This window comes from Schistocerca gregaria, chromosome 3, assembly GCF_023897955.1.
Source record: "Schistocerca gregaria isolate iqSchGreg1 chromosome 3, iqSchGreg1.2, whole genome shotgun sequence".
Classification (NCBI taxonomy): Eukaryota; Metazoa; Arthropoda; class Insecta; order Orthoptera; family Acrididae; genus Schistocerca; species Schistocerca gregaria.
In genome coordinates, this window is record NC_064922.1 from 225,772,653 (window position 1) to 225,800,213 (window position 27,561).

A 27,561-nucleotide genomic window follows, 5' to 3' on the forward strand; every position below is an offset into this window, starting at 1 on the left:
GAGTTCCTCCTGTTGTCATAGGTAGCTTCTTTCTTTACTAGCATAAGAAACCGTGTGTGGTGATTTTAGGTTTCATCTCCTATTTAGCTCGTCTCTTGTTGTATCTGTTTCATTTTTTTATATAAGTTGATGCACGGTTGGGAATATATGGGCTATTTAGCCCCGACCCATGTATAAACTTTCTCATATTCATATGCACATGCACATTCAAATAACCTCCCTTGACTTGCGCTTGTGCATAGATAGCGGGTCGGGCCCATATTGTAGCTGCAGTTTATGGCGGGTCATGGCCCATCCAACATAGGCCGGTGTGAGGTGGAGCGTACACCATTAAGTTAAGTAGTGGTTTTGACTGTGTTCATATATACTGTTTGTGTTTTCCTTTTCTTTTTCGTTTAGAAATGTATGGCTATGGTGTTCTTTTAATTATTGACAAAGGTCTTCTTAGGCACTTGTGGGTTTTATTGTTGTTCTGAAGAAGGTGTAGTTATCTATGCTGAAACCTGGGTTAACACATAACACTAGGTGCTTTTTTTGCAATCGAGGCAGGTTCTTAGTTTTTTAATACAAAGTCAGTGTTCTGACACATCCCAAAGGTGGTCCATTGCGTTCAGATTGGGGGTCTGAGCAGGCCATTCCATTTCAGAAATGTTATTGTTCACAAATGATTGCCTCACAGATGCTGCTTTGATGGTGTGCATTCTCGTGCTGATTCTATCAATCATCGTCTCCAAACTGTTCGTCTACTCTACACAGGACACAATGCTGTAAAGCGTGTCCATATCGTTTTGCATTTATTATCATCATAACCACAATAAGGAGAACACACCTTAACCATAAACAATAGCCTATACCGTAACACCACTTTCTCCATACTTCATGTCGACACTAGACGTGATTGCAGGTAATGTTCCCCAGTGATTTACCAAACCAAAACGCTTCCATCAGATTTCCGCAGAATATAGTGCAATCCGTCACTCCTAATCACTTGTTTCCAGTCGGCCATAGTCCAGTGGCACCGCTCTACACACTGCCTCAAGTATCACTTAGCATAGACTACATAGTACTGACAACAGTACTATGGAACTCGAGAGTGATTCACTGATTTCATTCAATTTTTTGCAACTACTGCCCACAGTATTCCAGAGTCCCTATCCCATCGATACATGAGGTTTGCCTGGTCTTGGTTCAGCTGTGGTTCCTCTTTCAAGTGTCCATCTCATAATCACATCACTAACAGTCAACTTGAGGAGCTTTACAAGGTCTGAAATGCCCCTGGTGAATCTGTTATTCACATAACATTGACTAGTCCACATTCAAAGTCACTGTATTTCCACGAACCTCTCCCTCTGAAATCAGTAAAATAATAAACTCACTGAAAAGTAAAAGCTCTTACGGAATTGATGGCATTTCCAGCAAGATACTTAAAGCTTGTTCCCCACAGATAAGTAGGATTCTCAGCCACGTATGAAATAGCTCTTTGGAGCACGGTGTTTTCCCCGATAGACTGAAATATGCCATTGTAAAACCATTGCATAAAAAAGGGGGATAAGTCGGATGTCAACAACTATTGCCCAATCTCTCTTCTGACAGCTCTATCAAAAATTTTTGAGAAAGTAATGTATTCAAGAGTAGCCTCCCATATATGTAAAAATAAAGTACTAACAAAATGTCAGTTTGGTTTTCAGAAAGGCTTTTCAACAGAAAATGCTGTATACGCTTTCACTGATCAAATATTAAATGCTCTGAATAACCAGACATCACCCATTGGTATTTTTTGTGATCTCTCAAAGGCATTTGACTGTGTAAATCATGGAATTCTTTTAGATAAGCTAAATCATTATGGTTTGAGGGGACAGTGCACAAATGGTTTAATTCATACTTAACTGGAAGAATGCAGAAAGTTGAAATAAATGGTTCATGTAATGTTAATACAACAGCTGATTCCTCAAAATGGGGAGCTATCAAGCACGGGGTCCCACAGGGTTCGGTCTTAGGTCCTTTACTGTTCTTGATATACATTAATGACTTACCATTCCATATTGATGAAGATGCAAAGTTAGTTATTTTTGCTGATGATACAAGTATAGTAATAACATCCAAAAACCAAGAATTAAGTGATGTAATTGTAAATGATATTTTTCACAAAATTATTAAGTGGTTCTCAGCAAACGGACTCTCTTTAAATTTTGATAAAACACAGTATATACAGTTCCGTACAGTAAATGGCACAACTCCAGTAATAAATATAGACTTTGAACAGAAGTCTGTAGCTAAGGTAGAATTTTCAAAATTTTTAGGTGTTTCCATTGATGAGAGGTTAAACTGGAAGCAACACATTGATGGTCTGCTGAAATGTCTGAGTTCGGCTACGTATGCTATTAGGGTTATTGCAAATTTTGGTGATAAGAATCTCAGTAAATTAGCTTACGATGCCTACTTTCATTCACTGCTTTCATATGGTATCATATTTGGAGTAATTCATCGTTGAGTAGAAAAGTATTCATTGCTCAAAAACGTGTAATCAGAATAATTGCTGTAGCCCCCCCACGGTCATCTTGCAGACATCTATTTAAGGATCTAGGGATCCTCACAGTATATATATTCACTTATGAAATTTGTTGTTAATAATCCAGCCCAGTTCAAAAGTAATAGCAGTGTGCATAGCTATAACACCAGGAGAAAGGATGATCTTCACTATTCAGAGTTAAATCTGACTTTGGCACAGAAGGGGGTAAATTATGCTGCCACAAAAGTCTGTGGTCACCTACCTAACAGCATCAAAAGCCTGACAGATTGTCAACCAACATTTAAAAATAAATTAAAAGAATTTGTAGATGACAACTCCTTCTACTCATTGGCTGAATTTTTGGATATAAATTAAGATAGGGGAAAAAACTAACTTAAGCATTAGTGTCATGCAATATTTTGTGTAATGTAATATCTTGTACAGACATCTTTCATTAACCTGACACATTCCACATCATTACAAAGTGTCGTATTCATGATCTATGGAATAAGTATTAATCTAATCTAATCTAATCTACGGAGCTCTCCTGACCAACCCATTCTGTTGTTATTGCTTCCCTACTCACAACACTATTCCCCACCTCACTTTATACTGGAGGGTTCACCTCTTATGACATCTAATGGTCAGTTCTGCATTATGTTGGTGTGTATAGACAGCTTTGGTCAAATGCTGTATGTGGGAGAAAGTAACATGTTTCCCCACTCTACCTGGAATGTACACTTTTGAGATTTCAGCAGTAAACATTTGTGAGATACTAAACACAAGTCTTTTAGTGTCTGTCACAGGAATTTGTCGGACATCTCCGTAATGCTCTCAGGGTGATCAAACGACCTCATGTTGAAACATGGCAATGTTTGTTGAATCTTCTGTATGTCCTCTATTAATGCAACCTGATAAGGCTGCCAGCCTGATGAACAGTGTTAATCAGTCGAACATCTTGTTCTATAAGGCACCTCTTTCCCAGATGAATTTCATTTCCTTAAGATTTTCCGGTGACTCTCACACATTCTCCAATGACTCTCACACAGTCATGTCCTTTTCCTATTTGTTTTATGTGGTCATATCACTGTAAACTGCTCCAGATGATTATTTCTGGGTATTATATGGAAGTTATTGTTTCAACTGATTTGTCACAAACACCAATATATAACTGAATAGCAGTGGATATGTTCACCTGTTTATGCACAGTACGTTTAATTTACTTATTTTCTTCATCACGGGACTACAGTAATTAATTTATCGAAAGATAGTTATATGTGCCAACACAAACAGAATAGACAGCGTCAAAGACACTGCCATTTCATTACATATGGCATAGAGTTCTGTTGCAAGTAAATGTATTTCCAGTAAAGTTTGCATTCACATCATTACATTCCAATTTGTGGAGGTAATGTAATATATTATATTTTGTACAGAATCACAAAATCACTTGAGAATGGCCTAGGGGCTGACACTAGTTGTGAACTAATCTGGCTATTGAAAAAACATTGTTAACCACACAGTTAACTTTGCCAGTTCTATCCTGGTAGCTGTAACATTGAGCCCTGTATCCTTCAGTATACTAAAATAAGTTGAATCAGTGCTCTTTCACTCAAAGGCAACTAGTACACTTCTGTTGAAACTGAGAGCTTTCTCAAATCCTATGAATTCCAAGCAAAGCATTAACTCATGCTAATTGTTCCATTCTGTAATTTTATTTTTAACTTGAAAGTGGTCCATTGTACCATTTACACTGGTAACCTCAGCTTGTTTCCTTTCATAATTAATAGCTAATGCTTTTTTAGTTTTTTAATGTACAATTAATAAAGTTATAATGAATATTTTATATATTAAGGGGTGGGCTTTACTTTACTTATTATTTCCCTCATTTTGTGTGAAGTGAAATAATCACAGCATTCTTTTTTTCAATTTTGGGGAACTGTCTTCCTTTGCAGACATTCTGTAATCAATGTTGTAAGATAATTTTGTATTACTTTGTCTCTAGCTTGAACTATTTTCTAATAAATTTAACACATTCTTTCATTGCTGCCGTGTCATTTCCTTCCTGACTTCCCTTTTATAGTTTACATTGTTCCATTTAAGATTTTATTTCCTTTTCCCTACATTATGGTTTGCTGTTTGCCCTACTAACTTTCCGTGTACATCTGTATAATCTTCATTATCTATTACGCTGAACTTGTACCCTGTTTTATTTCCTCTACCTCCCTATTTTCAAATAAATTATCATAGTCTACATATATATGACTTCCAGACTGATGAGTGTTTCTTGTCAGATCACTGAAGTTAAGCTCTGTCATACTGGACTAGCACTTGAATGGGTGACCATCCAATCTGCCAAGCACTGTTGTCCAGCAGGGTGCACTCAGTTCTTGTGAGGCAAACTGATGAGCTACTCGAATGAGAAGTAGCAGCTCTGGTCTTGTAAACTGACATACAGACAAGAAAGCGGTGTGCTGACTACATGCCCCTTCATATCTGCATCCAGTGACACCTATGGGCCAAGTATGACACGGGGGTCAGTCGCTACCGTTGGGCCTTTCAAGGCCTATTCAGACGGAGTTTAGTTACTTTTATACTGATGAATGTGTGCTTCACCAACTTACTAGTCTGTAATCACATAAAATTCTAAAGTGGTTTAGTACCAGAATAACATTTAGTCAGTTTCACACTTACTTCCATTTGGTCCTAACCGAGCCCATTTTCTATATGTTTTGTTCTGGGAAAATGTATTTACTCTCAACAAAGTCGTGTAGTGTCCGACATATCTCGTTTCTTGTATCACACCAGAGGTTCCCCATGGAGAACCATTCTGTAAGTTTGGACACACTATGTGTCTAAATAAAGATTGTTAGAAGCTGCTATATTTCTAAGGCCCATTGTTGTTATTTAGCTATATTTCATGTAACATGATGTGCATGCATGAAGAAAGTGGCTGGATGTGTTCTGTGTATGAAGTCATTTCATTAGAATCCTCATTCCATTGCTTCCAATATTTTTTCCTTGTGTCAAATACCAACATCTCTGGCATTTAATCATGGTAGCAGAACCTCTTACCCACAGAACACTAGCTGCTAAAGCTCAGAAAGTACGGTGAGACATGTAATCAGCAATAAACTGGCAGAGGTATGCTCACAGCAGTCTCAGGCTCAGGTCAGTGTGTTTCTAAATCTCACAATAAGAGATCAACACGACCAGCTCGTATGCAGATCAGATCTTGTCAAATACCTCTAGTCATTATCATGATTTAGCAGTCAGTCTTTGTCACAAGTAACACATTTTAGAGGGTTACAGACAGTGCATCATCACACTCTTTGCTGTGCTGTTTGGTGTGCAGTCTATCATATTAGTATCCCGTGAAGCAAACCATTGTTTGTTTCCTTACTAAAACTAACTGCTGCGTGACACAAAGGTGTATATTAAGCACCAGGATCTACCCTTGTTGCTTCCCTTAACCCTCCCTATTTAGTAGTCACCTGTTGCTGTTATTCTCTTTTTAATGTTATTTTCCTCTTATTCTGACTTTCCAGGTGAGTGACGGAGATGGAGGTACGGTTACGTATGCAGCTATTGCTATCAGTGGTGGTGCTGTGTCTAACAGTTATCTGTGCACAGAAGCAGTCAGTAGGTCTACAGAACCCCTGCACGAGCAAGCAAACTTGTAGTGAATGTATAAGGACTCCAACATGTGCATGGTGCATGCAGCCGGTATGTACCTTTAAACTTTTTTATTTTCCCACCTTGCTATTTGTGCAGGAATATTATTTTTGTAAGCCAATCTTACCTTGGTACTGGGACTGTGAAAGAAAACAAAAAAGGTTAGATTAGTATGTGTTCATATTGTTTTGTAAATAATTTATTGCTAATTTTCTGTGTTACTGACTTTTCTGCTCACCTTGTTTTATGGCAGGACAGTACTAAACTTAAAATTTTCATGATTCATCATGGTAATGAAAATGGTCAGCGCAAATTCGTAGAATAGAACATTTTAAAAATATATTAATACACATATGTATTACAATGCTTAATATATACAGTGTGTAGATAACACAGCTCTCCTGAATATTCTGTAATCTAAATAGTTGTAATTTATAGGGGAAATTATTCAAGAAGCAGGATGGATAGGTAAAAAATAATCCAAATCCATACCTGCATATTTTCTCTATAAAGTGCATGGAAAAGGATATTTTTAAAAATACTGCTTCTTAAGATTTCTTACAGATGCATTACTTAATGGAGTGTGGGAACAATGGTCGTTTGTATGCCCCCCTGTGAGCTGCTAAGTTAAGTCGTAACTTCATGGTATGTGGAGGATTGAAGAAAGCTGACTGCTGGTTATTCAGTAGTTTTCTAAGTAGATTTCCAGTAGATCTATATAAAGTGCTTTATGTTTTAGTGCCTGTCATATATAATTATTTCATTTCTGTTACACTTTCCCATCGGTTCAACACTTGTGTGACCCTTGACATTCTCTTATTAGTCCAACATAATGGGTCCCACATGATTAACCTATATTTTAATATGGGCCATATTGTTTTGCAAGAAATGTCTTTCATAGACAAACTGCAGTTTCCCTACATTCTACCAATAAATCAAAGCTTGCCATTTGTCTCACTTGCAACTAAGCTTATTTGATTGTTTGCTTTATGTGCGTGCATTTTTCTTTTTTCTACCATCAGGTAAAGAGTACTTATAACTCCATAATTGTGTAATGAACAGCAGCTATATTTTATTAGGTGCACAACATTACTTTTCTCTACAGTAGTTCATTCCATTTTTTAAATCTGTTCTCAGTGCATAGCCATTCTGCTTTCAGTTGCCAAAATTATATCCCAAAAGTTACTCTAAATAGGTAAATACAAACATATAAGGGAAAAGATACATTTCTACTCATTGTAAAGACGACATGGTGAGTAGCAATCTTTTCCCTTATATTGGTGAGATTACAACCTGAAGTTTCCGATGTTTGGCTTAAACACAAACATATTAACTTAATTAAAATGACAGTTTAAGCAGCAGCAGATAAAGTCAATACATATCATTTATAGTAATCCGCATTGGATAGAGAATAATTTGTGAGTGAAACAAGCTATGGTCATTAAGTGAACTTCAGTTGTGTGGGATGAGCATATAACAAATCTTGGTTGATAAACCCAAATCACAGTGCAACTTTGTGTATATACGGTGTAAATATAATACTGATTGGCCAAATATACATTGCAATTACTGGTAGTGGGCAAGAATTAGATATAAGCAATACAGTCACACTATTGGTTCCGTACACATTATGCTGTGCTAAAAACTTCTAAACTAACAAGAGTGTTAAAAAAATCAAATGATGTCAAAACATATTCAAGCTTTTATGCAGTCAATGAATAATTATGCAGATGTAAAAGAGTATCTCATTTAATGTACGAGTAACACACTACAAAGTAGAATTTTGAAGGAAATTTCACAGGGCCATGTCTCACTTATGGACAAGGGTAAAACCCAATGTCATCTAACTGCATGCAAAACCCGATAAATACACAACATTTCAAGTACATATCTTGCTCAATGAGCTTAGCAGTACCTTCTACATAATTGTACCAAAGATGATCACAGTAGCTAAATAAAATAAGGATCACACAGCAAGTCTTCCTTGCTTGAGGCTGCTAAACACACTTGTGTCTTATGGTAGTAAAGGATTTGACTTGTATTCAGGACAAGCCACATTGGCTTTTTTAGGGTTTCATTACATATTTTCAAGTGAGTCATAAGCTCCTTGGCCTCAGTTAAGTGTATTTTCATTTCCACCCATCCACAGCATTTGTTTTCATAATTTTCAATGTGATAGGGTCCTTAGCTGCGATGAATTTTTTGAATGGTTTTTTGAAACTCTCAGCTGCCATTCTCTTTATTTTCTTTAAGATTGTACAATTTCGGACTTAGGCCATTTTCAAGTATCTAAAACGGAAGTTTCGTTCGTTGGATACATTAATGACACTTGTGATTTTGATGTAGGAACAAGTCATATCTGTAGATACACTAGGCACGTTATAACTTACTTCGTGGATGATTTTTTTTAGTAACAGATTATGTCATATATGTCATTGCTCCTTGGACATCATGTTATGCTCATAAATTGTTTTAAAGAAATTACACACAGTCATATTTACACCAATAGTGAACAATAATTAAATATAACTGAGAACAAAAGCATATGCAGGCTAAGTAGCAAATTTCTGTAAAATATTTATAATATTCCTAGTTTGCTTTGCAACAACTGCTCAAAAGTAACATGCTCCTAAACTAGCTTGAACACCTCAAACTAATTTATGAGCATAACATGATGCCATAGGAACAGCGATATATATAACATAATCTGTTACTAAAAAAATCATCCATTAAGTAAGTTATAATGGGTCTAGTATATCTACAGATATGACTTGTTCCTACGTCAAAATCACAAGCGTCACTAATGTATCCAATGTATGAAACTTCCGTTTTAGATACTTGAAAATGGCCTAAGCCCGAAATTAGATAATCATACAGAAAATAAAGAGAATGACAGCTGAAGGCTTCAAGAAATCATTCAAAAAATTTGTTTTTTTTTTTTTTTTAATTTCTGCACCTTTTATGTTATGTGAGCATAGGGGGTCCCGGGTTCAATGCCCGGTGAGGTTTTCTGCCTCGAGATGACTGGATGTTGTTGTGTCATCTTCATCATCATCATCATTCATCCCCATTACAGTTGGAGGAAGGCAATGGAAAACTACCTCCACGAGGACCTTGCCTAGTACAGCGGTGCGGGTCTCCTGCATCGTCCCCTACGCTCCTCGAAGTATGGGACCTTATCATCAGAGAGACTCATTTCAAAATCTTCTTTCTGCACTATCATGTGGAATTCATATTTCAGGTCCGGTGCTGCTTGCCATCTATGAATGTTTATGATATCCTCCATTCACAAATTTTATCTCAATGTAGGTGATCACAGAAAGCAGGATATCTGTGTGGTTGCCAACAATAGTTGAGTATAGGACTGACTGACATGATTGAATATTTGGTGACATATTTCATAGAAAAATCTGTACATTGATCATGGACTTTCATAACTGTTTGTTGATGTGGACCACCTTTGTGTCAGTGCCCCTGTGCTAACAGGGTGGGGGTTACTATCATTTCCTGGTATCGTGTACATCTGTCTACCAGTTCTTAAATGTTGTGCATAGACCGTAATGAGCTTGTGATGAATGTCAAGGGTATAGTATTTTCTGCCAGCAAAGTCAGAATCATGACTCACACTTAATAGAAGAGTGAAATTGCAGTTGCTGTGATCACTATCACAAAGTGTGTTATATTTGTGTGAATAGATCTACAGTGTGAATTAAAACAGGTAAACCTCTAGATGTTCAAAACAGAAAAGCCAAATAACTCCTTGCCCTGAAACATTTAGCTTTTTTGTACTTTAAAATTTATGTCTGTACTTAATAGTGTTATGCACAGAACTGCAGTATGAGCTTTCAATCTTTCCAGTCTATGCGTGACGGCAAGCGTTGTTTTCAACCGAGTAGCAGCCTGGACTGGACACTCCACTGTGATGAGAAATATGTTTACAATCCTGACAATGAGTACAGTATAATCCTCAATCAGAAGCTGAGCAAGGGAAGTAGGACACGCTACCAGTCTAGCAGTAGTGGAACTGTTATAAAAGGGAGCAGCAGCAGTGGCAGCTCAAGTGTCATCAGCGGCGGCAGCAGCAGTGGCGGGAGCATCAGTGGTGGCGGCGGGAGCATCAGTGCTGGCGGTAGCAGCATCAGTGGCGGTGGCAGCAGTGTCAGTGGTGGTAGCAGCAGCAGCAGCGGATTCTACGCAGAGAGCCATTCCGAGGCAGTGCAGATCGCTCCTCAGAGGGTGTCGTTGAAGCTCAGACTGAGTGAGTTCTTCCTCATATCTGTACAATTTCTTATCCATGTTTTTCACTGCAATAGTTACTGTGTATAGTTGCAATATGCTCAGTACACTTGATGCAAAAAAAAAAAATACAAATATCACTGATTTATGTTGTGATGAATCATGCTACCATTTAAATGTAAGGCATTAATGAATGGATCAACATCTTAAAGTTGGCAGTTAGGAGAAAATTCCCAAGTCAGGGATGTAGCACTGAGATAAAAGTGATTGTATCAAATGAAAATTCAGTCGATAAAACTAGTAAATTGAGACAGAATTGCGGGTGATTCCGTCTCATTTTGTGGTCTGGTAACCTGCCCTTCCTTTTCAACCTTACTTGGCCTAGCCCTCTGTCCTCCTGAGGAAGGAACAAATAGTTCCAAAACCTAAGAAAGTATTGTCACATTTATCTTCGTATGAGTATATCAATGTTTCTGAACTTTTCAGCTCTTGAATGTAAGTGTTGGCCAAAATTTCTGTTTCATTATTTATAAGATAAAAGTAATATTGATATTGTTTTCACATCCTAGGATTATCAGTGAAAACTGGTGAAACAACATATTATCCCCAGAATATTGTATAAAAGCATATAGTTCTCCAAAAATATGAAGCACTAGGAACATAGTAACTGCAACTTAATTTATAAGTAAAAGTGGAAGATGTAGCTATAATGTTCATTGAGTTGAAAGCCATAATGAATTTCATTGCCTGATTTTAAAAGCACTTCAGTACTCAAAGCAAAGAAAAATGTGACTGTGAGTATAATGTGAATCGCACTAATCATGAGAAGAAACAGTTTAACCATTTAGAAGCTTGTTTATCATCCAAAATGTTTTGAATGATAATTTTCAAATGCCAAAAATATTTCTGTTAGTAAATAGTTGCAACATGAAACTTACATATTTCAAGTAATGATGAAACGTATGATTACTTTCAGATCAGGCCTATCGGATCAGATTTGAATATGCCCAAGCAGAGGATTATCCCGTCGATCTGTATTATTTGATGGACCTTTCAAAATCTATGGAAGATGACAAGGATAAGTTATCAAGCCTCGGAACATTACTAGTCGATTCCATGAGAAATATTACATCAAATTTTCGACTTGGTTTTGGTTCGTTTGTTGACAAAGTTGTTATGCCGTATGTGAGCACAGTACCAAAGAAGTAAGTACCAGCCATTATCTCAGATTTTATTTCTTCACAAGTTGAGTGTTTGTGACAGTGTGTGATTTCTACTGATTGATGGTGAAATTATACATGTTGTGTTTTTGCTAAATAAATGTTTTACGTCTGTGTTCCTATTGTGTTGAACTCACCAAAGATAATGGTATGTACAAAAGAGAAAAAGTGAAAAACAAATGTTGCATCATGAGTTTTTGCACTTACAGTTAATAAAGAAATATGGATAAGGGATGGGAAAAGTTTAAAGCGAAGACTTATAGAAGTGGGTTATTGCTCACAACGATAGTTTAAAGACAGTTGATCTTACAGGTAAGAGCTTGAAAGTAACCATAGCCTGTAACTGTTGAGATTCACGTTGCTGAGAATCAAAGATAACCTTTAGTAATACAGCAGACATCAGACTAAAACAACTGAAAGGAATTGAGAGTGTAGCTTTCTGAAGAAGGAAAAGAAAAGCTGTAATGTAAATTGTAAAGCATACAAGAATCCATCAAGAGTGGCAAAAGAATGTTTGATTGAGTGATGGGGAATACACACATCAAAAAAAGTTTTGCATCACCTCGGTTTCAAGATTTCTGGAACCTGTACAGAAAACTGAAATAGAAATCAACATAAACATCATTTCTGCCCTTTTTATTGCTTATGAAAACCACACATTCTATGCTCTACCACCATACAGTGAGACCTTCACAGGTGGTGGTCCAGATTGCTGTACACACCCGTACCTGTAACACCCAATAGCATATCCTCTTGCATTGATGTATGCCTGTATTCATTGTGGCATCCTATCCACAAATTCATCAAGGTACTGTTGGTCCATATTGTCCCACTCCTTAACGGCAATTCGGCGTAGATCGGTCAGAGTGGTTGGCAGGTCACATCGTCCATAAATGGCCCTTTGCAATCAATCTCAGACATGTTCTATAGGGTTCATGTCTGGAGAACATGCTGGCCACTCTAGTCGGACGATGTCGTTATCCTGAAGAAATTCATTCACAAGATGTGCATGATGAGGGCACAAATTGTTGTCCATGAAGACGAATGCCTCCCAATATGCTGCTGATATGGTTGCACTATCGGTCGGAGAATGGCATTCATGTATTGGACAGCCATTACAGTGCCTTCCATGACCACTAGCAGTGTACATCAGTCCCACATAATGCCACCCCAAAACAGCCGGGAAACTACCTTGCTGCATTCACTGGACAGTGTGTCTAAGGTGTTCAGCCTGACAGGGTTGCCTCGAAATGTGTTTCTGACAGTTGTCTAATTGAGGGCATATGTGACACTCATCGGTGAAGAGAATGTGATGCCAATCCTGAGCAGTCCATTCAGCATGTTGTTGGGCCCATCTGTACTGTGCTGCATGGTATTGTGGTTACAAAGATGGAGATCAGGAGTGAAGTTTTGCATCATGCAGCATATTGCACACTGTTTGAGTCGTAATGGTGTCTTGTGGCTGCATGAATAGTATTATTCAACATAGTGGTATTGCTGTGAGGGTTCCTCAGAGTTACAATCTGTGGGTAGCGGTCATCCATTACAGTAGTAGCCCTTGGGTGGCCTGAGCGAGGCATGTCATTGACAGTTCCTGTCTCTCTGCAATCTCCTCCATGTCTGGAAAACATCATTTTGGTTCACTCCGAGACACTCAGACATTTCCCTTGTTGAGAGCCCTTCCTGGCACAAAGTAACAATGCAGACACGATCGAACCGAGGTATTGACCGTTTAGGCCTGGTTGAACTATAGACAACACGAGCCGTGTACCTCCTTCCTGGTTGAATGACTGGGACTGCTCGGCTGTCGGACCCCCTCCATCTAATAGGTGCTACTCATGCATGGTTTTTTTACATCTTTGGGCGGGTTTAGTGACATCTCTGAACAGTCAAAGGGAGTGTGTCTGTAATACAATATTCAGTCAAAATATATCTTCAAGAATTCTGGGAACCGGGATGATGCAAAACTTTTTTTGATGTGTGTGGTTAGACTTTATGGAAGAGAGTTGGGAAGAGCATGCGGGTATGTTTTTTCCTTTCCTTAAAAGTAATTCATCTTTGTTACAATTCATTTAATAACTACATCATGCTGTTAATTGATTTTGTAGTCCCATTCCAAGTATCCCAGCAAATCGCCTTAATTTTATTTGTCAGACAGATAACATCTTTCTTGTCAAACAGGAGGAAGTTGAAATGGTTTTGCAATTATAAATTTTCATTGCAACTAACCCAAGATGTATAGGTGCTTAACATAACATTGCGACAGAATCACTAAAAGTTGACCTGCAACAGTGTGTTGTTTAAATATTCATGTAACAGGTGTGCAGTAGAGTTAAAGTAAGCAATTTACAAAATAATTCTATTGGCAAAGAAAATTACATATTATTGTGCAAGTTCAGTTGCATACTAAATATTAAAATTTATAGGGTGGAATAATGACGGTATTACAAATATAGTAGAGATGTTGAGTTGCAGACAGGTGCAACAAAAAGACTGCTAAACCAGTGAGCTTTCAGCCAGAAGCTCTTCTTCTAAAGTTGACAAAACGCGCGTGCGCGCGCACACACACACACACACACACACACACACACACACACACACACACACACACACACATATATTTACGCAAGCACAACTCACACATATGACCACTGTCTCTGGCCACTGAGGCCAGACAGTGAGCAACTATGCATGACTGTAGAAGCAGTCTGGATTGTAGGGATAAGGAGGCAGGTGGGGCAGTGATGGAGTGGGATAGCAGGGTAGGGTTGGGAGATGATAAAGTGCTGCTTGTTGGAGCATACAAGGATGCAGCAAGGACAGGGTAGGTGGGGGGAGGCAGAAGAGGAGAGAAGTGAAAAGAATGTGAGTGTGTTGGTGTAATAGAAGGCTGTGTAGTGCTGGAGTGGGAGAAGGGAAGGGGCTGGTGGGTGAAGGACAGTGACTAACAAAGGTTGGGCACAGGGAGTTATGTGAACGTAGGATATATTGTAGGAAGAGTTCCCATCTGCACAGTTCAGAAAAGCTGGTGTTGGTGGGAAGATTCCAGATGGCACAGGCTGTAAAGCAATAATTGAGGTGAAAAATGTTGTGTTGAGCAGTGCGCTCAGTAACCCAGTGATTCAACTGTCTCTTGGCCACAGTTGTCATGTGGACTGACAACTTGTTGATTGTCATGTCCTTGTAGAATGCAGCTCATTGGTTGCAGCTTAGTGTGTAGGCCACATGATTGTTGTGGTGTCACCGCCAGACACCACACTTGCTAGGTGGTAGCCTTTAAATCAGCCGCGGTCCGTTAGTATACGTCGGACCTGCGTGTCGCCACTATCAGTGATTGCAGACTGAGCGCCGCCACACAGCACGTCTAGTCTAGAGACTCCCTAGCACTCATCCCAGTTGTACAGCTGAATTTGTTAGCGCTGGATCACTGCCTACATACGCTCTCATTTGCAGAGACGACAGTTTAGCATAGCTTTCAGCTACGTCATTTGCTACGACCTAGCAAGGCACCATATTCAGTTGCTATTGATATTGATATTGTGAATCATGTACCGTCAAGACCGACGTTCATCATTAATGGATTAAAGTTAAGTATGAAACTAATTACGTCCGCTTTCTGAATTGTAATTCCTTATCATGTTCCAGGCCTCATGTCAGTATAATTCTTCCCTCCTCACGCCAGCCTGCATGAGCTAAATGCTTGTGACCGAACTGAAGTAGTCAGTGGTGGAAGGATGTATGGGACAGATATTGTATCTAGGTCTATTACAGGAATATGAGCCACAATTCAGTGGGGGTGGAAAAGGAATGGACAAGGCTACTATGTAGGTTCTGTAGGTGACAGAATACAACTGGTGGAAGGATAGTGGGTACAATATTCTTCGTTCCAATGCTAGAGGTAGTCAAAACCCTGATGGATCAATTGCTCCACTCCTGGGGTAGTGAGTTCACAAGGGAATGCTCTTTTGTGGCTGGAAAGTGCAACTTTGGGAGGCGGTGGGTGACTGGAGAGATAAGGCACAGGAGATATGTTTCTCTACAAGGTCTGTGAAGGCCTTATTGAGACACTTGGTATACATGAAGGGGGACTGCTTGCCGCTACAGATGCAATGTCCACAGGTGGCTAGGCTGTGTGGAAGGGACTTGTTGGTATGGGATGGGCGGCAGCTGTCGACGTGATGGTATTGCTGGTTGTTGGTATGTTTCATGTGAACAGAGCTACTGATGTAGCCATCTTTAAGGTGGAGGTCAGTGTCAAGGAAGGTGGCATTTTGCATTGAGGAGGACTAGGTGAAGCAATGGAGGAGACGGTGTTGAGGTTCTGCAGGAATGTTGATAGGGCATCCTCACCCTCAATCTAAATCACAAAGATGTCATCGGTGAATATTAAACAGTTGAGGGGTTTAGGATACTGGGTGGGTAGGAAGGATTCCTCTCTATGGCCCATGAACAGGTTTGAATAGGATGGTGCCATGTGGGTGCCCATTGAGGTACGATGAATTTGTTTGTGAGTGTTACTTTCAAAGGTGAAGTAAATGTGGGTGAAGATGTATTTGGTCATGATGACCAGGAAGGAGATTGTAGGATTGTACCCTGTCAGGTATTGGGAAAGCTAGTGTTCAATAGCACTGGGCCTTGGGCATGAGGGAGGTTAGTATAAAGGGAAGTGGTATCAATAGTGATGAGCAGGGCACTGTATGATAAAGAAACAGAAACTGTTTAGAGTCAGTGGCAGAAATGGTTAGTGTCTTTTATATAGGACTGTAGGATATGGGTAATAGGCATAAATGGCCACTGATGATCTATGGCCAAGAGGCAGCTGGGCAACCTAATTGCTGGGCACACTGCCCAACACATTATTTACTTCTATAAATCCTTCAAAGCCTGTACCATTTGGAGCCTTCTGACCAACACCAGCTTTTCTGTCTAGCACTAGTGGGAACTCCCCCTGCAATATATCCTTGTAACCCCCATGGCATGAGCTTTCATTAGCCCCTGTTCTTCATCCACCTGTCCCCTTCCCTGCTCCCACTCCAGCACTACACAGCCCTCTATTCCACCAATACTCTCACAGACTTTTTACTTCTCTTTGTTTCCACTCCCTCCCTCCCCCCCCCCCCCCCCCCCCCGCCCGCACCACCCACCACCACCACCGCTCCCCCCTCCTACTACCTCACATCTAACCTCCCAACTGCACCTTGCTGCCTTACTCTGTCCCCACTGTGTCCTTGTATCCTACCACGAGCAGCACTTTACCATTCCCCAAACCCAGCCTCTTACCCCACCCCAGCCTTCTCATTACCCCAACCATCCAGATTGTTTCTCCCATCATGTACAGTTGCTTGCTGTCCAGCCTCAGTGGCCAGAGATAGTGGTTGTGTGTATGTGAGTTGTGCTTTCATGTGTGTGTGTTGTCTACTTTAAAAGAAGGCCTTTTGGCTGAAAGCTCATTTGCTTCCCAGTCTTTTTGTTCTGCCTGTCTGCACCTCAACATCTCCACTATATGGTGATTAGAAGTCCATCCTTTCCATAATACTGAAATAATTTGTAAGTTACAGCATATGAACTGCTAGTAGTTTTAGATTTAAGCAATGAGACTTTCCAATATGGTGCCCTTAAAAATTTTGTCAAACTGAGATAAGATAGCTTGAGATTGAAAACAAAATGTGCAAGTGTCAGGTTATAGAAGAGTGAAAGAAGCCTGTATTGGCCAATGGAATAAAGGTATGAGTGATATTAGCAGACTGTAATCTTCCATAACAGGATATGCTATTGTCAAAAATTAAAGCAAATATTGAAAGAATGTTTATTTAGCTACTTACATGCATAACATTTTTATCACTTGTTTTTTAGTAGAATAATGTCACTATTGTTTATCTTTTTACCCTTTTCTGTGTGCAACATTCCCTTTTTGTGTGACTGTTGTGAAACAGCCAGTATGTGTTATAAGTTATTACTTGTAATTTTTGTGATCAGTTAGACGTTATCATTTTTTCTTGTTGAAGTAACGAGTATTTTTTCCTGTGTTCATCTTTTACTCAGATTAAAGGAACCGTGTACTGGATGTGAAGCACCATATGGCTTCGTAAACCGTATGTCACTAAGTGAGGATGTAGACACATTTTCTGTAAGTGAAGCTAACAGTTTTAAATTGAAGACAAAAACCTTTAATTTGCAAGGTGTCTTTGTTCTGGTGCAAATGTTAATGTATTTTTTTTCAGTCTGTTACTGCTTGTTTCACGATATTTAACTGGGCTGTGCACTGTGTCTACCAATTTATTGGTCTGTGTTGTTGTTGTGTATGTTGCTGACTTTTACCAAGGACTGTGCTGTTTCACAATACCTGCCTCTGTGAATTAATATTACATACCTGCCAGGTTTTTAATATTTTTAAGTCTGAAAAGTTTACTCACACATAGAAAATTTGACTGGAGTTATTAAATTCTCTATTTAGCCTTCTGGAGCCCTGTTCAGGCTGTAAAGCTCCATATGGATTCAAGAATGTCATGCCTCTTAGCCCAGATGCAAACACATTTGCAGTAAGTGAAAACTGTGTATGGAGATGTAAAATGACATTTAACATTTTAACATGGCAAACAAACAATTGCATGCTGTCTTGGGCATAATTCTCAGAATGAGGAAAGTCTTCTTAGAGCTTCAGTATAATCTCTATATTATATTATTGTTAAAGTGAAAGAAAGTTAGCAATTTATGAAAATGGAAGGTGAATGAAATGGTGTTTCTGTGATGTGTAATCTGTTGTAAAATTATTATGATCTCTGGAAGCCAGTGTCAACTGCATGGCAGAGAGTACACCCTGTAGTACCAGTTATTAGGGCTTTTTCCGATTCCATTCACCTGAGTTATGCTGTATTGTGCCCTTAATTGGTCATTAATTGCTTGTAACAGATTTAGAAATTTAACTTTCTTACTTTATACTTTCTAAGAAAAACAAATAACACAAAATGTTTCCTAACATGTTATTGTTATAACCTTTAATCACAATAATTGTGTGGATATTCAACACTCTCTCTTAGAAACAATAGCTGATCACATGATTACAACTCAGCCTCTTATATTCGACTGCCGTGCCGTGACATGCGGCCGGCGTCGTTCGTAGCTAGGTGGCGCTCCCGCGCTCAGCCGATTTGCGAAGCGCCTCTATCGCCGCTTGCGCGTACTGTCGTGGCGGCACTGTTAAATGTCGTGGCTCTATCACAACACTTTTCCTCCCTTGAAAAAAAAAAAAACACTCACTTCCTTGGAGACATGGACAGTGTGGAGACATCCATGGCCTCTTGTGAGGCCCCGAGTAGATCCCGCGAAGAGACACGAGAGTATGGTCGAAAATGTCCAGGACGGAAGCTCGTGCGTGGAACGTGCCTCCTGGATGAGATGATGGGTGAAAACTCTGGAGCAGCATCCATCGGTGTCATGGACCTGGGGGTGTGCTCCAGCCAGATGGGTCCCGGAGAAGGCGGCGTCGCGACTGGGGCCGGTTCCGGCATACTCGGAAGCGGCAGCGACGTCGGCTGCATGAACACGGACGGTTGATCGGCAGCAGCGACAGAACTGGCTTCTCAGGCTGGTGGAGGCGAAGGATGGGGCGGTGGCACCGGCGTGTCCACCACTCGTGGGTGCATCTGGTCGTAATGGCGAACAACCGTGCTGTCGCCCGTACAGATTTCATAAAGCTGGCGGCTGCGAAGAGCCTTGACCACCCCTGGAATCCATTTAGGGCGAGATCCATACCCTTGTGCCCACACGTCGGCGCCCACCGAGTATTTTCCCGCACTAGGGGACACAGCACAAGGCCTGACAGGGTGAAGCAGGTGCAGTAGAGTGCGCAGTTGGCGGCCATGCAAGAGTTCAGCAGGGCTGCGATCACCCAGAGGCGTGAAGCGATAAGAATGCAGAAATTGCAGCATAGCGTCATCTGTGGAAAAATCACTAAGGAATTTTTTCATCTGGCATTTGAAAGTGCGTACAAGGCGCTCGACCTCCCCATTCGATTGCGGATGGAAGGGAGGTGCTGGAACATGATGAATCCCTTGTCCAGTACAAAAATCACGGAAGGCCTGCGAAGAGAACTGAGGGCCATTGTCCGTGAGGATCGTGGATGGAAGACCTTCTAGCGCAAAGATTTTGGACAAAGCCAGCGTCGTTGCCGCAATGGTGGGTGACGGACATCTAACAACAAACGGAAACTTCGAGAAGGCGTCAATCAACAGTAGCCAATAAGTACCGAGGAAGGGGCCGGCAAAGTCGGCGTGCACTCGTTCCCATGGCTGAGCTGGATCAGGCCACGGAGAGGGCATTGTACGAGGTGCCGCCTGTTGTTGAGCACACTGGCCACACGCAGCAACCATATGGGCGATGTCCGAATCAATACTGGGCCAATAAATGTGCCTGCGGGCCAGGGACTTAGTCCGAGAAATACCCCAATGGCCTTCGTGCAAGAGTTTGAGAACATCTTTGCGAAGAGAGGCTGGCACCATGACCCGTGGAGATGCGCCATCCGTGGCCAGAAGAACAACACCATCACGAACAGACAGACGAAGGCGCAAGGCATGGTAGTTGCGAAGGGGATCCAATGCCCGGCCCTTGGTCCTGTCCGGCCAACCCCATTGAACAAAACCGATCACCCGACGCAGGACCAGGTCCCGCGCAGTAGCCGACGCGACCCGCGAACCTGTAAGTGGAAAGCCCTCGACTGCACGACGTTCTTCCTCATCAATGTGGAAACAGAGGAGTTCATCACGATCGAAAACAGGGTCGGGGCCCATCGGCAATCGCGACAGTGCGTCAGCGTTGGCGTACTGGGCCGTGGGGCGATAGTGAATCTCATAATGAAAACGAGACAAGTACAAGGCCCAACGTTGCAGGCGGTGAGCCGCCTTATCCAGAAGCGACGCCGATGGGCTGAACAGGGAGACCAGCGGTTTGTGGTCGTGATGAGGTGAAACTTAGAACCGTACAAAAAAACGCTGAATTTTTTAAGAGCATAAATGATAGCTAGTGCCTACTTTTCGATTTGAGAGTAACGCCGTTGCGCCTTGTTGAGGGTCTTGGAAGCATAGGCGATGGGTCGTTCCGACCCATCTTCATACCGGTGGGCGAGAACAGCCCCTAGGCCATACTGTGATGCGTCAGTCGCCAGAACCAAGTGCTGACCCGGACGGAATGTGGCAAGACAAGGCGCCGACTGCAAATGAGCCTTCAGGCGGACAAAAGCCTGCTCACACCCGTCGGACCAACAAAAGGGGACGTTTTTGCGTAACAGCTGATGCAGAGGATAAGCTACCGCCGCTGTGGATGGAATGAATTTGTGATAATAAGCAATCTTGCCTAGAAACGCCTGAAGTTCTTTGACCGTAGACGGCCGGGGTAGAGCGTTATTGGCCGCAACGTGCTGACGTAGAGGACGTATACCCTCACGGGACAAGTGGAAACCAAAATACTCAATGGAGGGTTGGAAGACTGTGACTTGTCTAGATTGCACCTCAACCCAGCCAAATGCAAAACCCGAAACAGTGAATGCAAATTACGAAGGTGCTCCTCAGTGGAGGCCCCCGTGACAACAATGTCATCCAGATAGTTTATGCAGCCGGGAATGGAAGCCGTGAGCTGTGCCAAAAACTGCTGAAAAATGGCCGGTGCGCTAGCGACACCAAATGGTACTGATACAACCCACAAAGAGTGTTGATAACGAGAAATTCCTTGGAAGTAGCGTCCAACGGCAACTGATGGTACGCCTCCGATAAGTTAAGTTTGGAAAAGAACTGGCCCCCAGCGAGCTTGGTAAACAACTCCTCAGGACGGGGAAGTGGATAAGTGTCAATGAGGCTCTGACCGTTGACAGTGGCTTTAAAGTCACCGCACAATCGCAGACTCCCGTTTGGTTTAGAAACCACCACGATCGGCGATGCCCATTTGCTGGAGGTAACCGGAAGGAGAATCCCTGAAGCTGTTAACATGTCTAGCTCATCCTTGACAGGTGCACTCAATGCCACCGGAATAGGGCATGCCCGGAAAACTTAAGGCGAGCCATAGGTTTAAGAGTAATGTGGGCTTCAAAATCCTTGGCACAACCCAGACCAGCAGAGAATACGGACGAAAATTTAGAACACAATCCATCCAGCTGTTGATAAGGAATATCCTCATATGAGGTGCACATCATCATCAATGGAGAACCCGAACAACTGGAAAGCATCATAACCGAACAGGTTTTCAGTGCCCGCATGATCCACCACATAAAACGCGAGGGGCCGAACAACAGACTTGGAGGCAGTGGAAGCATCAAACTGGCCCATGATAGGAATTTTCTGTTTATTATAAGTCCTCAGATTTCGCGTAACTGGAGACAAAGGAGGGGAGCCCAATGCCAAATACGTGCGAGAATTAATGAGAGTTACTGCAGAGCCAGTGTCCACTCACATGCGGATGTCTTTATCCAGGACACGAACAGTAACAAACAACTTATTTGTTTGAGAAAGCACACAGTGAACATCCATGTCCGACGCCTCGTCCTCGTCGACAGGAACTTTAGGGGACTGACACACAGAAGCAATGTGGCCTTTTTTCCTACATGAATTACACGTGGCCCAACGTTTTGGACACGCTGCCCTGTTGTGCTGTACGAAACAACGGGGGCAAGAAGGAAGCGCGGAACGAACCGGCTTCTGTGGTTGCTGGTTTCGCTGCAAGCGTTGCGGCCCAACGCGACGTTGTTGACGCGAGTGAACCGCCGTCACATTGTCATTCTCCTGTGAAACAGGCAAATTGCCCGTGTCGAGAGTTGACTGTACAGCGCCTACATCACACCACACGTCTATTTGTGCGCCAGCAGCGTGAGACACTTCCAAGGATTGAGCGATGCTTATAACTTCCGACAACGACGGGTTTGGCAGTTGTAGGGCACGTTACCGAACTTCTTTATCAGGAGCAAGCCGTAGAATAGCATCCCACACCATTGAATCAGCATAAGACTCGTGATGTGTGTCCGTGACAAACTGACATTTCCTACTCAGACCGTGTAATTCCGCCGCCCAAGCCTGGTAAGATTGATGGGGCTGTTTACGACACCGGTAGAACGCCATGCGGGCGGCAACGACATGGGTGTTTTTTCGATAATAGTCAGACAATAAGTCACACATTTCTTGGAAGGAAAGGGAGGCAGGTTCCCGCAGAGGGGCTAACTGAGATAGCAGCTGATAGACTCGAGGGGAAATCCAAGATAGAAATAACGACTTATACATAGGAGCATCGACAATGCCGAAAGCCAAGAAGTGTTGCCGCAAACGCTTCTCATAATCCTCCCAGTCTTCAGCGGCCTCGTCATAAGAAGGGAATGGAGGCGGAGAAGGGGAAGACAGACGATGAGTAAGCGACGTCGATAACGCCTGAATCGCTGCCGTCAGCTGTGTTTGTTGAGCCTGAATAGTAGCCGTCAGCTGTGTTTGTTGTTCAATGAGCGCTTGCATAAGCTGTTCCATGTCTGCCCCGTCACAAACACGCAAATCCACAACGCAGTGAAAATATCCCGTCCTCGTCGCCAAAAAGTGTTATAACCTTTAATCACATTGCGTCGATATTCAACACTCTCTCTTAGAAACAATAGCTGATCACATGATTACAACTCAGTCTCTCGTATTCGACTGCCATGCCGTGACACGCGGCCAGCGCCGTTCGTAGCTAGGTGGCGCTCCCGTGCTCAGCCGATTTGCGAAGCACCTCTATCGCCGTTTGCGCGTACTGTCGTGGCGGCACTGTTAAATGTCGTGGCACTATCGCAACAGTTGTGAAATGTTAAAAATCAGTTTTTCCTGAGCACATGTACTTGTCAATTGATATTAGTCCAGAAAAAAAAGTACTAACATGTTCTAATGTTGTGGATTTATTGGAGTGCAAAAAAACATAGACATCATTTGTTGGTAAGAGACTAAAAAATTCATTATAGCAAGAGTTTAGTGACATTCTTTTCGTAAAACTCGTGACACACTTGATGAGAGTTCTACAGGTTGATGGGATATTTTACTGAAATCTTCATCCTTTCTGCAGTACTTACAGATAGATAATTTCTGTATTTCTAAGCTGTCTGAAGAAAATTTATCTTCACCTGGTAACGGCTGTATTTTTCCGCTTAAGAAGCCATATTCCACAGGCTGCTCAGAAAATAACACAGCCTTATGAGAATGCTACTAGGCTCCGAAAGTTATTAAACCTGGGCTCTGTGATGCATGAGTGATTTATAATGTTGTATCCTCAGAAAAATCTGCTGTAACCTTTGTTGAGGAATTGCAGCAATACATCATTCAGTTTCTTTCTATAGTACAGGAATAGGGTCAGAATGAATTTTGTGTGAAGCATCCTTATGATATACCCAAAAGAAAAAAAGTCAGAGATAAATGAGGACACATTGCAAGTATTAGCACTTTTCGTCGATCAGTTTTGACTGAATCTCCGACATTTTCTGTCTTACAGAATCTCTCGTATAGTGTTTTCTGCCAAAGAATTCTGTGTCTTGGCATAACTCACACATCTAATATGCTGGGTGACAGTCAATACCTTCCACTGTAATACGTACCTCATTTCTTCCTCAGTTAAACAAGGACCATACCTGCAACAAAAAAGAAGCATTCTTCCATAACGTTGCACAACTTTTTGAACATTCTGTAAATGGAATGTGATTTCTTATGTCTGTTGCATGGTCACTGCATTGTATAAAACACAATTTGAGGTGTATATTGGTGGAGGAGTATGATTCAGTTGTATTTAAGAGACTTGAATCGCACTTCAATTTTACTCTGGTGGTGTTTAATCCCATATACACTATGTGATCGAAAGTATCCAGTCACCTGGCTGAAAGCGACTTGACAAGCTCATGGCGCCCTCGATCAGTAATGCTGGAAGTAAATATGGTGATGGCCCACCCTTAGCCTTGATGACAGCTTCCACTCTCGCAGGCATACATTCAGTCAGGTGCTGGAAGGTTTCTTGGGGAATAGAAACCCGTTCTTCACAGAGTGCTGTGCTGAGGACAGGTACCAATGTCAGTTGGTGAGGCCTGGCATAACTCGGCATTCCAAAACATCCTAAAGGTGTTCTATAGGACTGGATTCTGTGCAGGCCAGACAATTACAGGAATGTTATTGTCGTGTAACCACTCCACCACAGGCCATGTATTATGAACAGGTGATCGATCATGTAGAAAGATGCAATCACCATCCCCGAATTGCTCTTCAACAGTGGGAAGCAAGAAGGTGCTTAAAAGATCAGTGTAGGCCTGTGCTATGATAGCGCCATGCAAAACAACAAGGGGTGCAAGCCCCCTCCACGAAAAACACGACCACACCATAACACCACCACCTCCGAATTTTACTGTTGGCACTACATACACTGACAGATGATGTTCACTGGGAATTTGCCTGCCCCCACAATGTTTTTCCACTGTTCAATTGTCCCATGTTTACACTCATTACACCAAGCAAACTATCATTTGACGTTTACTGGCTTGATGTGTGGCGTATGAGCAGTTGCTCGACCATGAAATCCAACTTTTCTCACCTCCCACCTAACCGTCATAGTACTTGCAGTGGATCCTGATGCAGTTTGAAATTCCTGTGTGATGGTCTGTATAAATGTCCGCCTATTTCACATTACGACCCTCTCCAACTGTCGGCGGTCTCTGTCAGTCAACAGGCGAAGTCGGCCTGTACGCTTTTGCACTGTACATGTCCCTTCCAAGTTTCCACTTCACTATCACGTCGGAAACCTAGGGATGTTCAGGAGTGTGGAAGTCTCGTGTACGGACATATGACACAAGTGACACCAAATCACGTGACCACGTTCGAAGTCTGTGAGTTCTGCACAATGCACGTAATATGAAAAACATATTTTTTTTAGGGTGTCCAGATATTTTTGATCATCTAGTGTACATAGTGTTGTTAGTGTTGTACAAGTTGAGACTGTGATACATTTTGCACAAATCTTAATTGTTTCCAGACACTTTACACAAAATTTAAAGAAACCAGTGTAATTAGGTCCTGATTTCAGATTGATTTGTTTATGTCTGTCTTTCATTAGCTCAAGTTAAAGTACTTCAGACTGTTACCAGTTTCAAATAGTGCTATTTCATTACCAAGTATTTTCTGAACTTATCAGAAGTAAAACAGGTACATACAGGGTAGGTACATATGAGACTATCCACCACTTAATGCGTCTCCTGTACAGGTAACGATCATCTTCAGTCATTTCATTTTTATTGCACCCACAATTTCCCAGTTTTGTATTCTTTTTTCTAGTCATTCTATCTTTAAAATAGTTTTGGTTTATAACATATGTTGTGTGTGTCAGATTTAATTTTATTTTTCTGAGAATGTGCCTCAGACAGCATGCTGGTTGTATACTAATTAGACTGCCCATTAAAAACAGCTAACCAATTTTTTTTTCTGCTTTGAAACATTTAGTTAAGTAGAGGCAGACCATGATATTAACTGGGAATGAAAGTCAGTTTATGTTATGTGTAAAGGTGAAGTTTACATGTCATTTATTGGATGGGGTTTGTTTGTTTTCATATTATGGCTAACATTGCAAAGATCTATTCATCTGTTACACAATATTGTTCACAAGTAAGACAGGATATTTTTCAGAATACAAAACTTTCTTTTGAAGAAATGTTCTTGGAGGACGCAAATGTTTGTGTTGTGGTTGGCAGGAGAGCCAACCGTATGGTTAAAGGAGGCTGATATGCACGCGTTTCAGCTCACGCAGGCTGGCGTGAGGTCTGGAACATGACAAGGGAATTAGAATTGAGAAAAACGGATGTAGCTGGTGGAATACTTAACTTTAATCCATTAAAGGAGAATGTCGCTCTTTATGGTACATGATTCACAGCATCAGTAGTACGGATACTGGCGCCTTGCTAGGTCGTAGCAAATAACGTAGCTGAAGGCTATGCTAACTATCGTCTCGGCAAATGAGAGCGTGGAAGTCAGTGAACCAGTGCTAGCAACGTCGACTGTACAACTGGGGCGAGAGCTAGGAAGTCTCTCTAGACCTGCCGTGTGGCGGTGCTCGGTTTGGAATCATTGATAGTGGCGACACGCGGATCCGACGTATACTAACGGACTGCGGCCGATTTAAAGGTTACCACGTAGCAAGTGTGGTGTCTGGCGGTGACACCACAGTTTGTAATTTTTATTTATGTTTGACATTGTGTCAATTTCGAGGTGATCTGAAAGTTATAGTATTCTTGAAGAATTAAGTTGGCCAAGACCACTTGCAGTTCTTTTTATTATTATGATTGGTTTCGACAGATCTATGCTGTCATCTTCAGATCTGAAAGTTATAAAAACATATAGTGTCAATTTTTAAAAAAATATGATTTTCAATTAAATATGTATTGTCATCCATTACATATAAACCTATAATAAACTGTCATTTTCTAACAATAAGTTTACAATAAACTTATTTCAGATTATACATCAACACAGAGCCGTATCAAAAGTCCAGAAAGAGAACGGCATTAAGGTAACAGTGCAAGACAAATAGCCGTAGCTGTCGACCACACAAAATCACTCCATGAAATAATGTCAGGTTCACATAATTTGATTCTTCATGCCGTATAAAACACTTTAGCACATGTAAGCTTTGAAATCCACAATACATGTCGAATTTTTTTCATGCTCACATGAAAAGCTGGGAAACTATACCACGAGCTCTACAATATTTTTTAATAATCCGCCATGTGATTAATACAAAATTTTGTAATGAACATGCTGTAGACCACAGGCACCACATCACTGCCACATAAAAGATAGTGTAGTTCATTTATATGGTGCAAAGAATACAATTATGTGAACCTGATAGTAATTCACAGAGTAATTTTGATAGTCCACAGCTATGACTTATGTTTTCCTA

General features: G+C 41.3%; 1 protein-coding gene across 2 annotated transcripts in view; it reads left to right on the plus strand.

Moving 5' to 3' along the window:
• LOC126353856 (integrin beta-PS) overlaps positions 1-27,561 on the plus strand; it is a 131,654-nt gene that overhangs the window by 89,086 nt on the left and 15,007 nt on the right. Inside the window, exons 2-5 of one of the 2 annotated variants that reach the window (XM_050003023.1) lie at positions 6,058-6,235; positions 10,043-10,442; positions 11,397-11,625; positions 17,683-17,767. In XM_050003023.1, the coding sequence (XP_049858980.1) occupies positions 6,071-6,235; positions 10,043-10,442; positions 11,397-11,625; positions 17,683-17,767 (879 nt within the window). In that variant the 5' untranslated portion in view covers positions 6,058-6,070. Of the gene's footprint in view, positions 1-6,057; positions 6,236-10,042; positions 10,443-11,396; positions 11,626-17,682; positions 17,768-18,094; positions 18,180-27,561 lie in introns of both variants that reach the window. The other variant, XM_050003022.1, reaches the window with a different exon arrangement.